Below are 17,370 nucleotides of genomic sequence, written 5' to 3'. Positions count from 1 at the left end.
AAAAAAAATCCATATTTGTGTCCATTCCAAAGAAAAGTGAGCCAACAGAATGCTTAAACTATAGAATATCATTGATATCATATGCAAGTAAAATTTTGCTTAAGATCATCCAACAATGGTTGCAGCAGTACATTGACAGGGAGCTGCTAGAGGTTCAGGCTGTATTCAGAGGAGGATGTGGAACAAGGGAGAGCATTGCTGATGTCAGATGGATCTTGGCTCAAAGCAGAGAATCCCAGAAAGATGTTTACTTATGTTTGACTATGAAAAGACTGTGTGGACCACAATAAACTGTGAAGAATGGGAATTCCAAAATATTTTATTGTGCTCATTCGGTACTTACACACGAATGAAGAGGGAGTTGTGTGAATAGAACAAGAGAATACTGCATGGTTCAAAATCAGAAAGGTGTGCCTTAGGGTTGTAGCCTTTCACCATACTTGTTCAATCTGTATGCGGAGCAAACCATCAGAGAAGCTGGATGAGATGAAGAAGACTGTGGCATCATGGTTGGAGGAAGGATTATACACAACCTGCTGTGTGCAGATGACACAATCTTGCTATCTGAAAGTGAAAGGAATTGAAGCACTTGCTGATGAAGATCAAGTTTATAGCCTTCAGTATGGATTACAACTCAATGTAAGGAAGAACAAAATGTTGAAAACTACACCAATAGGTAACATCATGATAAATGGAGGAAAAGTTGAAGTTTTCAATGAGTTGTCATACCTGGATCCACAATCAATGCTCATGGAAGCAGCGGTCAGGGATCAAAAGATTTTATCAGGTAAATCTGGTGCACAAGATATTTTTAGAGTTTTGAAGAACAAGGGTGTTACTTTGAGGACTAAGGTGTGCCTGAGCCAAGTCATGGTATTCTCCATTGTATCATATGGATGTGAAAGTTGGACATTGATTAAGGAAGACCAAAGAAAAATCAATGCATTTGAATTGTGGTGCTGGAGACAATTATTGAAAGGGCTGTGGACTGCTAAAAAGATGGACCAATTTGAACTGGAAGAAGTAAGGCCAGTAACACCTAACTCACAATAAATAAATCACACAAAAAGTGATATATTAAAGTTTTCCAATGTTATTGTGGTACATTTCCCTTTTCACTTTTGTTAAAATTTAATTTATGTATTTAGGACTCTTTCATTGGACGTATAAACATTTATTATGTGTTGTCCTCTCGGATTGACCCTTTAATCAGTAAACAATATCCTCGTCTATTTTGCTCTTTTTTGCTTTTAATTCTATTGATATTGATACTCCAGATTTATTTGGATGCTAATTGTTTGATATGTTTTTCCATGCTTCAATGTTTTAGCTTTTTTCTGTTTTGTGTCTAAGGTGTGTCTCTTGTAGGTAGTATCTTAAAGGGTTATGTTTTCTCTTTTTTTAATAGTTTATTGGGTTATATTTTCTTATCCCTTTTCCTGCTCTCTCTCTCTTGAGTGGTACATTTGATCCAATTAGATTAAGTGAAATTATCAATGGACTTGAATTTACTCTGCCATTTTGCTGCTGCTGATTATCTTCAATCTCATTAATTTTGTCTTTAATTGATTTAATCCCACTCCTATACCTTTCCTATTTAGTATATATTTCTGAAATTTTAGTATCAATCATTTAGATTTTCTTTTGCTGGTTTTGTATATTTTCTAATTTTCCATTTAGTTTTACAAGTTGTTCTTGTATTGCTTTCCTGAAGTCTTCCAAAGTTTTATCACAGTTTTATTTGACCCCTTTCTTAATTTGTTGAGGAGCCCACATGGAAGCAGCACACCAACATGTGTGATCATGAAGGGCCAAAGGGACTAGGCTTTAAACACCAAAGGCGGGGAGAAAAGTCATATCCTTGTCAATGAGGGTGGCGCGCGATGGAGACCCAATGCCCATCTCTAGACAACTGGACATACCTTGCAGAGAGGGAATGGGGAGATGAGTTACTTAGGGTACAGTATAGCAATAATGAAACTCACAACCTTCCTCTAGTTCTTGAACGCTTCCTCCCCCCAACTACCAGGACCCCAGTTTCGCCTTGCAGACCTGGTTAGACCAGATGATACACAGCGGTGCGGATGGGAGTTGGAAGCGCAGGGAATCTAGGGCGGAGGAGCCTCTCGGGACCGGGGGCGACGGTGGCGATACCAGGAGGGAAGGGGGAGGTAGCAAGGGGGAATGGATCACAGGGAGCCGCGTATGGCCTCCTCTCTGGGGGACGGGCACAGCGGGGTGGGTGAGGGGAGGCGCCGGACAGTGTAATGTAAGATACAAGAATAATTTATAAATTATTAGGGGTGCATGGGGGAAAGGGGAGGGGGAAGGGAAGGTGGGGGGGAAGGAAGATGAGCGGATTCCGGGAACCCAGGAGGCAAGAGAATTTTGGGAATGATGAGAGCAACAAATGTATAGATGTGCTTTACACAATTGATCTATGTATTGTGATAAATTGTATGAGCCCCAATAAATTGATTAATTAAAAAAAATTATTAGTGGGTGCTTCCAAATACCATTTCCTTATTAGGAAGATTTTCTGGATCTGTGTTATGGTCACTTATTTGAACCACCTTATTTAGTTTCTCTGTGTGAACTGAGGTTGTTGGTTGTCTTTGAGAAATTAAAGTTTTATTGTCTTTATGTGATCACTGTATATCGTTGGGTTTCATTCAGAATTTTTGCTTTATTTTGCTTTGATATATCCAGGTAGGTGGGGCAGACATAATACTTAGCTTGTTAATTTGGCAATACTTTGGCACTCACTACCTGTATCCTGGTAGTGACACAAGTGCTCAGGTCTCTATTTACTGTTCATGTAGAACAATTAAGGATGGGTTCAGCTGGTACTAGCTGTTATTTGTCATTGATCAAGTGGTGCAGGAACACATGATAACATTTGCCAAGTAGGTCTGGTGACAGAAGGGGTGAATGTAGCTGTGTAGTGTGGAACTGCTTGCTACCTCCTACCAGATGGGGCCAAAAAAACCCCAAAAAAACTAGAGAGGGGAATAAAGGTGAAATGGAAAGAAAGAAAATAACGGGAGGGGGGAACGAGGGGGACATTAAAGTGATGGGTTTGTGTTGCTTGGTCCATGGTGGTGCACTTTGAGGATAATGAGACTTTTGCATCTGCATCACAGAAATGTGTACAACCATTCATGGACATGGTACATTCATAATATGTCCTGGGCATAACAATGTATTCTGAGATGGCAGGTATTGGGTGCCTGCTTTACATGAACAAGTGCATCATCCAAACACGGGATTGTCTGGCATACAGGGCATCTCCAATTTCAGTGGTGGTGAGTACACTTTGCTTGTTTTAGAAGAGATGCCTCAGGCTGCTGGGGAGTGCAGTAGAGCAGGGCTACAATGGATGTAGAGTAGAAGGTTGCCAAGTATACCACTTGGCAGAGTAAGGGTGGTGAAGGGAGATATTACTGACCACCAGGTAGAGGTGGCTATACTTCTGGCCACTGGGAGGATTTGGAGTGTAAAGGAGTAGATCACACCTGTCTGGTTGCTAGTCACTTTTGTAGATGCATTGTCGTCTTGGGTTATTTGATGCCTGTTTGCAATAATTCAACATGGCCATGCTGTGTCAGGCCATTTGTTAATTTAAATCTTCACATGTCTCCTTGTTCATTGCTTTCATTCAGTTTTTTCTTCTAATCAGTATTTTATCTACTCCATCCTTTTCATTCAGCTCAGGGTTCCAGGATTGTTACATGTGCTCTATTCGCTTCATTTCTTGGGTCTTGACTTTATAGGGTCTAGTTATTATGTCTACCTAGGCCTCAATATACTCTTTAGATCATAAAGGAAAGAATTATTTAAGACACATCCTACCCTAACATTGAATTATTACTATAAAGAAAATTTATTCCAAAACGGGATTATAACCCTAAGTATTTCCCCCTAAACCAAACCTACCGCCATCAAGTCTATTCTAACTCATGTCAACCTTATTTAGAGTTTCTTAAACTGGAAATATTTATGGGAGTAGACAATCTCATCTTTCAGTTGCAGAGCAGCTGGTAGGTTTGAACTACTGATCTTGGGTTTAGCAGCCTAATGCCTAACCTGCAGCACCACTAGAGCTCCAACTATACATATATGTTTTAGAATTTACCAGATATATTTTAGAGTGACACAATTCATTCCATAAAAGATGCCAAGTCAAGGAATATAGCTAAAATCAAAAGACAACTAAAGGGACTACATTGATCTATGGGGTTTCTGCCCAATTTCAATAGCACAGGTAAAACAGATAAGTCTTACACTATCTTATGATCTGTTTTCAAAGAAGCAGTATAGAGAAGTAGTAACCAAAATTTTAAATTAGAAGTTGGGGGGGTTTTCACACTGAGTTAGAGGTTGGAAGATTGTCATCGGTTGTGGGCTATGGCAATGAGTGACACAGTTGCTATGACCACCCTAAAGGACCTTTTGCCGGATTAATACTGTGCAAGATATGCATAGATGGACACTTTTGTTTCCTAAGAGTGGGAACAAATTCCACGGGCTGGTGGTGGAGACTGATAGTGCTTTAAACCAGGTCTCTTTGCAGCTGTGATAGCTTAGGATGATTGTTAATTCCAAAATTAAATGAGTAATAAGATTTGAGTGCCTGGGAAAGAGGAGGAGTCAAAGGAGTAACTTCTCAGAACTGAAACTTTTCAAACCAAAATCTGAGGATTGCTTCTGTGTTATATGAATGCAGAAGCTACTGAAGTTTTGGTAGTAGGGTCAGATAGCAAAGCCAGAATGAGAGAGACTGAACCATTCACTGCAAGCCTTCCTTTCTCCTGCATCAGACTGGGTAACCCTGAGCACCTTACCTTGTTCAACTTGAAATATGAGGAGTTTCAAGGATTTCTGAAGATTCTGGGCCTTTGTGGACAGCTCCAACTTGCATCGGGCTATGTGATCTTGTTGAGTGAAGAAGGACTTTGCATCAGATTTGTCATAGTCTGGGTAAGCTATTGGAATCTCCTCAACAGGGCTAGCGGTTTCCTCCTCGGCCAGGGTATCAATCAAGATGCTGAGCTTATCATACATTGAATCACTCTATATAGGGAAAAAGAGACAGGATATTGTTCTGAGGGATTTGTACTTATCAGCAGGGAAAAAGGAGTTGGGTCATGGAAGGACTGGAGCACAGCAAGCCACAGGTGGAGAGATAGACATTTGGAAAAACGTATTTGGGTAGATGTGACAAGATAACCAAAGGGTATACGGAGATCAAATGCATCATCTGTTTCTGAATACCTCCCCCATCAATGTCATTCTCACGGCAGACTGGCTGGTTAAATGATATGTAACATGGCAAATCAGAGGAAAGAAAAACATTCTGGGTTGATGTTTTCATAATCATGTTCCTATGAATCCCATGTACCTCCGTGTTGATGCCTTGTATCTGACTTTGTAGGTGTTTGTGTTTGACTATGTACACCTGCTGCATGATTATGATTTTTTGATTCTCAGTTTCACTTAATAGCTTGTGACTTGAAGAAAGTTACTTAACCTGTTTGTGGCAGTTACATAATCTCTTGTCAACTTGAGCAAAGGGGTGGAGTTTAGCCTGACAATCAGGTCATAGCCAATGCGGCCTCTGTGTGGGCAAAGTCCTCTCCTGAGGATTCTGGGAAATCCTGTTTTCCTCCCTTGAAGTGGGACTACACTCTCCTTGGGTGACATTCCTGTTGACAAGGTATACGGAGCTACACTGATGGAGCCAGAGCCCTGGAGCTGGCGGAGCCATGTGGAGACCCACGCCAGTGCTGAGATGCTTCCACCGCCACTGGATCCACAAGACTTTCCACCCACTGGCCTGTGACCTTCCTGCGTTTGGCGTCATTGCATGTGTTGTGTGAGTCTGAAGAGGAATTTATAGACTGGTAACAGACAAATTGGCTCATATCGGACTCATGGACTTGATCTGGACTGGGCTGCAATATTTTCTTAATATTCAATTACTCTTTGATATGAAGCTTTCTTTTTTTATTATTAAAAGATCATTTTATTGGGGGCTCTTACACCTCTTACAACAATCTATATATCAATTGTATTAAGCATATTTGTACATATGTTGCCATCATTATTTTCTAGGCATTTACTTTCTATTGAGTCCTTGGTATCAACTTCTCTTCCCTCCCCCTCCTAACCCCTTGATAAATTATTATTATTTTCATATCTTACACTCACCACTGTCTCCCTCCCCCACGGTTTCTGTTGTTTGTCCCCCTGGAGGGGTGTGTATGGTTATGTGGTGATCATTATGATCAATTGGTTCCCCCTTCCTGCTACCCTCCTGATATCGCTACTCTCATTCCTGTTCCTGGATTCCGTGTTAAAGCTCTTTCTTATACACATATTAGTGTCTATGAATTTGTTTCTTTAGTCAACCCAGACTAACACACTCTTCATGCCCCTATTTTCTAAGGAATCTGTGAGGATTAAATAAATTAATATATTTAAAGTGTTTGAAATAGTCCCTTATATACAGTACTCATATATACAGGGGTAAGTAAAAATTATTGATACAACATTATAGCACCTTTATTGAACAAAAATATAAAAATGTGTTTTTCTATATATCCTCCATCTTAGTCTATATACATCTGGAGACAGTGTTTACATCTCTCTAACTCTTTCCCCAAATAATTCTACATTCTTTGGTTTACACTGTCAAATGGACATTTTGGCATCCTAGAGGGACATAAATCATGTTTCTTTTAAATGTTCTTTGAGATATAGGACCAAAAAGAAGTCTGAGGAAGGAAGATTAGGACTATAGTGTATATGGGGTAAGGCTTCCCAATGAAACTCTCATGAAAGAGTCCTTGTGTCTTTGAAGAATAAAGAAGTATATTGTATTGATTGGGAAAAAATTCCTTGGCACAACTTTCCTGTCCTTTTCCTCACTAATGAAGTTTTCAATTTTCTTAAAACTTTTTCCTAACAAGCTCCCATGATAGTCCTGTGTCCTTCAAGAAAATCTATCAAGACTACACTTTGGAATCCCTCAAACTAGTCACCATAACCTTCTTTGCTGACCTCTCTGCCTTGAATTCAACTGGCCTAGCAGATGCCCTCAGAAGATAGCCTAACAAGATAAAGTTAGAACTTACCTGAAACCACCCAATGATTGCAGAGATACGTTAAAACATGGTTTCTTTGGGAGAAACTTGTGCATGTATGAACTGGAACTCTAGTAGCAGTATCTTTTTAAAAAAATTAATCATTTTATTGCACGCTCTTACAGATAGTATAGCAATCTATAATTCGGTTAGATCAAACATAGTTTTACAATTGCTACCACCATCAGTTTCAAAACATTTTCTTTCTTCTTGAACTTTTGGATACCAGCTCCCCTTTATGCTCTCCCTCCCCCACCCTATCCCCCAGGAACCCCGGTTATTATATGCTATGTTATTATTATTTTCCATATCTTACACCATCCAATATATTCATTCACCTACAATTCTGTTATTCATTCCCCTTGAGTGGGGTTATACAGTTATCATAGCTGTCAACTCCCCCTTCCCTTAGGGAATCATTACTCTGGTTACTGTTTCTGATGTAGTATCTATCTTGGTTTTCATACATAGAACACTCTAAATTATACAAATGAACATATTCAGGTCTAACAAGATGAATGAGGTAAAACAAAGACCATATTAGTAAGGTGAGGAAATAGTAAAGAACTAGAGGATAATTATGTGTTTCATCAGTACTAGTAGCAATAATTTTTTTACTTACCTCAATAGGGTTAGCTATAGTGGCACTGTGAGGTAAGCATTGGACAATGGTTCAAACCCACCAGCCACTCTGTTAGAGAAAGATGAGGCTATCTGTTCCCATAAAAATTTACTATCTCTACAATAGGGTCGCTATGTTTTGAAACTAACTCAATGGCAATAGATTTAGGTTTGGATGTGGGTCTTGTTGCTATTGCTGTTATTTAGGTGAATATGGGTATATTTCTAGTGTGTGCTTATATGTATACTTACATACAACATGTACAAGCATGTCTGGCATACAACCATGTCAATGCAATGTCTAGCTGTGTGCATGGTGTCTGTTAAGGTTCGTGTATGCTTGCATAGTTCCATTCTTCATTTATAGAAAGATGGAATTTTGATGAGGTTAGGCCTTCCCCATCAAGGAGACTTTTCACTAATCTTCCTCACTTTTCTTTTAAAATTCTCATGGGAAGCACATTTGGTTCTATTAGAAAGAAGATGAAGGAAGAATATAGATAAAGGAAATGAAAACTTACTTTCAATATTACAGACTCTATTGCTGTATTGTTCTGTTTTATTTGACTCCAGGCCTTCACAAAATCAACTACAAAATCTTCCACAGCTGAGCACAGGAATCTGTAAAGATAAGACAGATGGTATAATATAGCATGGACCACAAGGTCCAGAGCCATTTATCTCATGTTATTAATTCATCTTCTGTCCTTTTCTCCTTTTTACTGTCTCTATTTCTTCATATATCTCTATCCCTATTTTTCAGCTTGTTCATCTACACATCTCTGCTTCCATCCAGTTTCATATCACTCCTACATCAAATATCTAAATGTGTTAATGAGCATTTGTTTAATCCTAATTCCAAATTTCCCGAGATTCTCTAGGTAACTTAAATGGTTGAGAGCTCAACTACTACGCAAAAATATGATGGTTTAAACCCACCCAGATGTGCTTCTGAAGACAGGCCTAGGGATTTGCTTTTCAGAAGCAGATCAAGAAGCTTGTCTTGAAACCCTACAGAGTAGTGGACTCTGCACATTGTGGTCACTATGGGTTAGGATTCACTTGATGCCAACTAACAACAAAAACACCAATAGCAACTTAAGTCCGATTTTACTCCTGGGTCAAATCAGCTAGGATTTAAGGGCCCAGCTAATTTCATACATTCTCTCAGGAGAATGTGGTGGACTACAAAGGGTGTCAGGAGAAAGGAATGACTCACATACTCATACTCACATGGAGAGAATATGCTGCTATGATAAATTAGCTGCAGATAGCTATTACAGAGACCTTTCTTGGTGGCAAAAATGGAAGCAAAATATCTCTACTGTAGGAAACTATATTCTAGAATGTTCTCGAATGTTGTGCTTTCCTTTTGCAATTCTTCCAAATTTCTAGCCTGCAATTTTGTCTTTTCGATGTAGTAGGTTTTCTCATTTCAATATTGTATTTCTTTCCTAAACGTTTCATTTAGTGAGCTTAGGAGAACTTAAATTTAGGAAGGTAAGCATATACTCCTTGAACTCAACACCCCAAGCCATCAAACTATGCCCCAGCTAATGAGGAACAAATATATCCCAAAAGTTGTGAGGCAAAGAAAGACTAACCTGGTTGCAATGATCGTCTCTGTGGGACACTTGGACTTCAGGATTTTGTTCAGCTCAGTAGTTGCAGATTCTAAGTGTTGAATGGCAGCAGCCTAGGGAGAAAAGGAGTGCTCAGCCTTGGAATCTCAGCGCCATGGCATAGTAGGCTGTCATTCTTATCTTCCACAGCTTCATTATTTCCTACTGACTCTACCAAAAATTTAACTGTTTCTCTGGAGATAATTACCATCAAATTTTTCTCATAGATGGAAAAATAGCCATAGATATTCTTGGATTTGGATCATTAAAAGCAAAACAAAACTCACTGCCATCGAGTCAATGCCAACTCATAGTGACCCTATGGGACAGAATAGAACTGCCCTTGGGAGTTTCCCAGACTAACCCTTTATGGAAGTAGAAGCTCTGTCTTTCTTCCTGGAAGAGCTGGTGGTTTTGAACTTTGTTTCTTCTTATTTTAATTAATAATAAAAATTACTATAAAGGAAATACTATTTGCTCTGTTTGAAATTAAATTAGTTCCATATTACTTAACTAGTAAATAATAAGAGTTGGGATTTGAACTCATTTCTTTCCAGTGCCAGGGTGTTACTTTTTAATTATATCAGTAATAATAACAGCATGTACATATAGTACTTCCTACATGCCAAGAAGGAGCCCTAGTGGCTCAGCGGGTTACATGTTAGGCTACGAACCACAAGACCATCAATTTGAAGCCACAGTTGCTCACTGGGTGACAGATAGAGCTTCTTACTCTAGTAAAGAGTTACAGTCTTGGAAACTCACAGGGTTAGTTCTATTCTGTCCTACAGGGTCACTATGAGTGAGAATTGACTCAATGGTAGTAAGTTTGGTTTGAGTTTTTACATGTCAAGATACATACACAAAGGGCTTCAAAACGTTTTGTTGAAAGATAATGTGGCGATTCGGGTTCAAGATGGCTGACTGATCACACAGAGAGTGAATCCTTCTCCAACAGTCAGGAGGAAAACATACAGAAAGAAAAAGTTGGATGCAAAATGATTGGAGTAAGGCAGAGAAGAAGAGGCAAGGGTAAATGTACTTACAGATGCCTAGCTTTTCCTCCCACTCGTCCAACCTAATTTCATCTTTATCCAAATGAAGAGTGGCACTATGCGGGCATACACATGTGCCAAGAACTTAAACAGACACCAAGCTAAACACAAATGTACACCAAACATGCATGCACATGGTTGTATGGCAGAACATGCTTGAAAATATGTATATATAAGCACACACTAGAAATGCACCCATTAAATTCCCTTGGACCATTGATCAAGTATGTGAAAACTCTTGTCCTCAGACAGAGTGCATCAGATAGTGAATTAATGCAACCATAATTAGGTAAAAATTTATCATCTTATAATTTGTTTCTCCCTTGCAGACCATTCTCAATTTGTTTTGGCTTTTATTATTTTCTGCTTTATTTTGAATTGAGGCTTTTCGGTGTTTTATTGTTTTACTGTCACTGGGGTTTTTTTTGTATGATTTTCTTTACATGAAATCCAAGATAAGCAAGTCTATGGAGATATTAACTATATTGATAGTTTCTTAGCATTATGATAGGAGGTTGGGAGGAAGGGAGAAGCTAATAACAATGAGCACAAAAAAATGAGGAAAAAAGTTCTACAATTGATTGTGGTGATGGTTGCACAACTCGTTTTAATATATTCAAATAATTGAATTGTATGATACTTGAATTATAGGCCAATAAAACTTTTTTCAAAGATTTGTTAACAATACTCCAAAAGGATTGTTATTTTTTTTAAATAGGCTTTTAATATCACTGTAAGCAATCCAGACTATGAACTTGTAAAGTATTTTTTTTTGTTTTTTTAAAAAATCAATTTATTGGGGCTCATACAATTCATCACAATACATAGATCAATTGTGTAGAGCACATCTATACATTTGTTGCCCTCATCATTCCCAAAATTCGCTTGCCTCTTGGGTTCCCGGAATGTTATTATTGCTCATTTATAGAGGCAGAAACTGAATTATAAAAAAGTAAAATTATAAAAATTATTTTAAAAGTGATAGCTGATAAATAACAGAAACTGAATTTGATTCCAGGCAGCCTGGCTCTGGAGTCTATGCTCTGAACTATCTTTTCGTTCTTTATAACTTTTGCTCTTCCCTTTCTACCACCCCTTATATTCAATAGTCTGCCAAGTCCTGATGGTTTTGCTTCTGCAATGCTTCAGACAAGTCTAGTTCTTTTCCTTCCGGCTACTCCAGTCAAAGCAGCATGCTCTCTTTCCCAGACTAGGACAGTATCTGTTACACCTGTGTTCTTTGCCTCAAGTCTTTCTTCTTTCTTCTCTGCGTATCATGCAATCATCTGCTTAAAACGCCATTAGATAGATAAAGAGATAGCCATGAAAGCAATCACAGTGACATGTTAATGGGAGAACCTACAAATTCAATTTCCCTCTGTTTCAGAAATTTCATAATTAAGTAACATACGAAAATCCCTTTGTAATTACTATTGTCCTTTAGGGTAAACGTCCAAATTTCCTACCACAGTTTAGCATGTCTTCCTGGCCTGGCCAGCTTTATCTCCAGCTTTCTCTTTAGTCACTCACCCTACGTGCTCCTTCCCTTGTCCTGATTTCCAGCCATTATGAACATATTTCAGTTCGGTGAGTATTCCATTGTCCTTACCGTCGAAGCTATACTTGCTGTTCCAACTGCCTGGAACAAGCCTCTTCTTATTCTCCTGGTTAATTCTCTCCAGTCCTCAGAGCTTCTGAAATGGCACTTCTTCTGAGAAGTTGTTTTCTAATTCCACTCAGACTGTGTGTTCCCAGTCTCTCTACTTCCTCATATCCTAGCACTCTTATTACTTTATAAAAACTGTTTTTTTAAGCCCCCCAACTATAACATGAGCTCTATAATAGCGGGAAGTGTGTCATTATTTTTAACTACTAAGACATAAGAACAGTTTCTAGAACAAAATCTCTCACCTTCTAGTTGCTCCACTAATATTTCTGAGTGAATGAATGAATGAATTATATTCTAAATGTCTAAAACAGTAATTTTTTTAAATTGTGGTTTGAGTGAAAACTTACTGAGCAAATGGATTTTTTTATTCAATAATTGATACATGTTTTGTTTTATGACATTGGTTGCAAACCTCACAATATGTCTTGCTTTCTTCCTGTACTTAACATTTCTCTTTTTCCTTTCCTATCGTTTCCTGTTTTCTGAGATTTATTGCTGGGCAAATGGTATGCTTTTTAACTGGTATGTTTGATTGTTCTAATGAGTAAGTACCTTCCTGGTGTTATTGTTCACGTTATAGACTGACCTGTCTATTTTTGATTGAAAGTTCAGCAAAGGAAATGTGATGGTTGGGGATTGTGTCAACTAGACACTCCTGGGTTAGGGTAGAGGTGGAGCTGAATCTATCAATTGTGTCACAGCCTGGTGACACCTTCTTGATGCCATAAGCCAGTTTTTGGGTAAGAGAGAGCGAACAAGGAGTGTTGAAGTCTCACTGCCATGTCACTTTCCTGCCTGTCTCCAGGCCCATGTAGGCCACCTAACTCTGAGAACTGTTGGCAACTGCCATGTTCCTACTGGCTTTGGATCTACACAAGACCACACTGACTGGCCTGTGAGCCTCCTACATCCGGCGTCATCTTTCTGCATCATCTGCCTGCAGCTACATGAGTCTGAAGAGGGCTCCCTCTAGCATCAGACTTGTGGACTTGAGTTGGACAGGGCTGGGATGTCTTCTTAATAGAGAATTACTTCTTTTTTATTTGCAAATACTTTATTTCAACAATATAGACTACAATACCTATGAACCTTGTCAATGGAATACACAAAAATCAAGATGACTACATTTCTGGGAGGAGATGATGGAGAAACTCAGTATTAGCAGCCAAAACAAGGCCAGCGGAACAGATCATCAATCACTCATATGCAGTTCAAGTTGAGACTGGAGAAAGTTAAAACAAGTTAAATAAAGCCCAAACAGGACTAACCATAGAGCATAATCCACTTGACTTTAGAAATTATGTCAAGAACAGATTTGATACATTGAGCACTAATGACCAAAGACCAAATGAATTGTAGGATGATATCAAGAACATAGAATTACTTCCTTTCTTACACATATATTAATGTCACTGGATTTGTTTCTCAATCCAGCACAACACAAGAAGTGGGTTAAGTTTTAGACCTGAAGGGTAAATCAGGGGCATAGTTTTGGGGGTTCCACCAGTTTTTATCAGACCAGTGAGTCTGGCCTTTTGAATGATTTTGAGTTTTGTTCTACATTTTTCTCCCACTCTCTCAAGGGCCTTGTATGGTGATCCCTTTCAGCAGTGCTGGTTCTATTGTCAGGCATGCTCTAGTTGTGCGCTCGGGTTACTGTTGTTCATTATTCTATTGGAACACCCTTTCCTTGCATCTTTGATTTTCTTGACTCTTCAGGTGGGGAGTGACTAATCGTCGCACCTTAGGTGGTCCCTTATAAGCTTTAAGACCCCAGTTGTCATTCATCACCTTAGAATATATTACATTGTTTTTGTGGACTATATTAGGCCAGTTGACCTTAGTGTCCCTTCTGAGACCACGTTCTCGAGCCCCTAGGCTCAGCAACTCATTCCACAAGGTGTTTGGTTATCTTTAAAAAGTTTTAAAAAAATAATTTTTCATAAATTTTCCCCCTTGTATCAAATACCAACTTCCCAAAACCCACTGCTACAGAATTCATTCCGGCTCATAATGACCCTATTTGGGATTTCTGAGACTGTAAATATTTACAGTAGCAGACAGCCTCGTCTTTCTTCCTTAGAGAGGCTGGTAAGTATGAACCTGATCCTGCAATTAGCAGTCTAATATTTATTCCACAGTGTTACTAGTTAATAGGCAATAGCTACTGAATAACAGGTCTTTGATCCTCAATGATTTTGTCCTCATGGAACTCTTAGATTATATAAAATCTTCTCTCTAGACCTTGCTACTTATTACATTATATAATTAAGTGATTCTCCTAAATTACAGCTGTGAAGTAACTACCTCAAACTGGTTTACATCCATTGCAACTTGTCCTTTTGGCAATGGGATTTGCCTCGGATTCTCACGGATCATTACACTCCATCTGAAATAAAGTTCAAGGATAAGTATTTAGGAACTTTTATCAAAGCTAGAACAATTGTTTCACAGGTCAATACAGAAGCCAAAAATGTTTGTGTGGTGGGAAGAAGCAGGTTGCAGGGCATGTCTATGCAGTCTCTGGACACCTGATCTCCAGGTGTGCCACAAGAAGGGCCCCAGACTCATGCCTTCTACAGTCCAGGATTAAGGAAGAAATAATAACCTTCTTAGAAAATATTAATTCTCAACCAGAGGTAGTGATCAAGATCTCCTGAAGTTCTATTATAAAATACACATATCAGGGCTCTACCCAGGACATACTGAATAAGATGCTTTGTGACTGAACCCAGCATGGTATCTTGTAAAAGCCCCTTTACAGATACTGATAAGCAACTATAAATCAAATACTAACAAGTGTTCCAGCATAGAAAGTCTTTATTATCAGGATGTTAGCTGGTCACATATGGCTTCATATGGTTTGAATGCCACAATTTGCCAACCTCTGATCTTGGCCAATCGTTTCTGAAGCCCTCACCCCTCTGTTTTTAGTTTCTTCAGAACCTGATGAAACCAGGGTTGATGCTTGCCACATAATTGGTATCATAATTGAAAGAGTTTATACAACTCTTGAAATCTGTCCACAGAGCCTCTCCTTTAGAAATTTTTATGTCGGAAGAGGAATTTCAGTGATGTTTGAAGGTTACATGATAACCTCTGGTTTCCCAAAAGACAAGGCACCTCAAAACACTGTATTGGCATAACCAGAAAGGATATGAAGCTCTATGAGAGAGGCTAAAATATTTCAGAATAAGATGATGGAACCGAGCATAACTGAAAGAAACCTAGGGGCTAGGTCTTTTGGCTACTTACCTGTCTAGAATCCTCACGCTAGCTTGCTCCACCCTTTTGAGGATAGTCAGGGGTGACTTCTTCTTTTTCCAATATGCACCCCAGCCCAGGACACGGGCCACATCATTTCCAGTTCCGAGTGGGATGACTGCAAGCTGACACTGAAATGACAAAACCAGGTATCCTATTCAGGCAGTCCCTTTACCAAACTATCCCCCATAAAAGAGGCCAGGCAGTGTTCTTTGGGAAAGACTGTGGTCTCAAATCCAGTGGTGATTAGGTACCTCTGATTTCAGGAAGTGTAATGGGAGGATGTTTGAAATTAAGTGAAATTTTCCCTAAGGAGTAGAGACCCTTTCTTAGCAATACAGAACTATTTAGTAAAGTGAAAAGTTACTAGCATATACCAAATATTTCATATACTAATATTCTTCATATGGAAGAGAATTATAGTGACACTTTTCTATCTAGGATAATCCAAGGAGAAATTCTGCCTCAGGAGACAATGCTCCTAGAGTCAGAAGAGCAGGAGGTTGCCAAAGTAGATGTAGAGAAAAAATTCTGCTACTTTTCATACTTGGGGGTGGGGGTGAATGGGGAAACCAGTGGTCTCAGGATGGGAAGAAACTCGGAAGTGAAGTGTTCCTTGAGGCAATTTCCTTTTTGCTTGCTCTCCTTCCATTCAACACTTCACTTTGGGGCCTGAGACACAGAGCACTACTCATCCCTTCTTCTAACTCCATGATTTATCCTTTCCACAGATAGACAACCAGAAAATGGTCTAAGCGAGTAGGTTTAGATTGGAAATCTACCAGTCAAGTTCACTATGAAGAGTAGAGGGAATGGGACATACATTTACAGATTAGAAGAGTATACACCAAGGACTGCATTTACAGCATAGGAAAGTGCTCCTCTTTGGAAAAGTAGTCTCACACTTTCAATCTTTCTAGTAATGGATACATTAACTCATTCAGGAACTTACCTTTTCATGCAATCCAAAGACATCAATCAGAGATAAGACCCAGCTCACAGTGCCATCTCCACCACAAACTACAATTCGAAAGCGAGCAAAGTTCTTGAACATATTAAGCCTGCGAAGAAAAGCGGGGAAGGGGGCCATTACATGAGCTGCTTGCTGGGTTTGATGACTCTTTCCTACAATGTGTCAGGAGGCAAATGCTGCTGCATTGACTCTATGCTAAGAGGCTAACGACATTCTTTCCCTTACCCCACTCCCCCCATTTCTCTATGGATCTACGAGTATAGAATATGTTCTAACAGGCAATTCCAGAAATTAGACGTTCCTGTAATTCCTACTATGCTACACCCGATCTTGCTCTGGATGCTTCCAGTAATCCATAAAAACTCAGCTTTCTAGGAGCCAGTCAGATAGAGATTGTCCCAAAATAAAGCAAATCTTCACTAGAGAGATAGCTATTTGGCCCCAGGAAAAAGAAAGAGCAAGTAGCAGAAATGGTAGCCAGGAGATAGGCAACATACATTTGCTTCTTTCTTTGTTGTGAGGGAATAGGATTTTACCTCTACTAACCAGAAAAAAGAAACAAATTTGAAAGCAGAAGGTGAGATTTTATAGATCTTTGGTAAAAGGCTAAAAATCCTAAACCAGTCAACATCAAATGTTTTGGAGGTCATGCATGTTCAGACTTGAAAAAAACAGCTCTTTCCTTACCAGGACTAACTCCATGAAGCTTACCTTAGTCTAGAATGCACATATGCTCAACTCTATCTGCTACTCCATGCTTACCCTACTTCAGGTCCACTCTTTGTCAAGTCAAACACTTGAGATGGGTTTAGGTACTGCTTGAATTTTCTGAGAAAAACGATTCCTTGATGATCTCCACTCTTGGAGTTGATGAAGATAAGTAGAGGACATGAACAGGCTGATGACCAATCAAGGTTCCAAAAGTCTGAAGAAACCACTAATTGACCTAATATATACACACACACAGAAGAAGAAAAGACAAAAGAACAGGACCATTGAGATACAAACAAGATATGACTTA

The 17,370-nt window shown here is 39.1% G+C and overlaps 1 protein-coding gene across 1 annotated transcript in view; it reads right to left on the bottom strand.

Moving 5' to 3' along the window:
• The window catches only part of DGKK (diacylglycerol kinase kappa), a 176,917-nt gene that overhangs the window by 57,225 nt on the left and 102,322 nt on the right, over positions 1 to 17,370 (bottom strand). Inside the window, exons 9-15 of the mRNA XM_004713137.4 lie at positions 17,112 to 17,295; positions 16,329 to 16,437; positions 15,368 to 15,507; positions 14,420 to 14,501; positions 9,371 to 9,462; positions 8,288 to 8,387; positions 4,845 to 5,073 (exon numbers count right to left, since the gene is read on the bottom strand). Coding sequence (XP_004713194.2) covers positions 4,845 to 5,073; positions 8,288 to 8,387; positions 9,371 to 9,462; positions 14,420 to 14,501; positions 15,368 to 15,507; positions 16,329 to 16,437; positions 17,112 to 17,295 — 936 coding nt within the window. The remainder of the gene's footprint in view (positions 1 to 4,844; positions 5,074 to 8,287; positions 8,388 to 9,370; positions 9,463 to 14,419; positions 14,502 to 15,367; positions 15,508 to 16,328; positions 16,438 to 17,111; positions 17,296 to 17,370) is intronic.

This window comes from Echinops telfairi, unplaced genomic scaffold, assembly GCF_000313985.2.
Source record: "Echinops telfairi isolate 266 unplaced genomic scaffold, ASM31398v2 ScPeMD7_19;HRSCAF=73, whole genome shotgun sequence".
Taxonomy (NCBI): Eukaryota; Metazoa; Chordata; class Mammalia; order Afrosoricida; family Tenrecidae; genus Echinops; species Echinops telfairi.
Note: the sequence above shows the minus strand (reverse complement) of the source record. Positions and strands in the feature narration are given on the sequence as shown.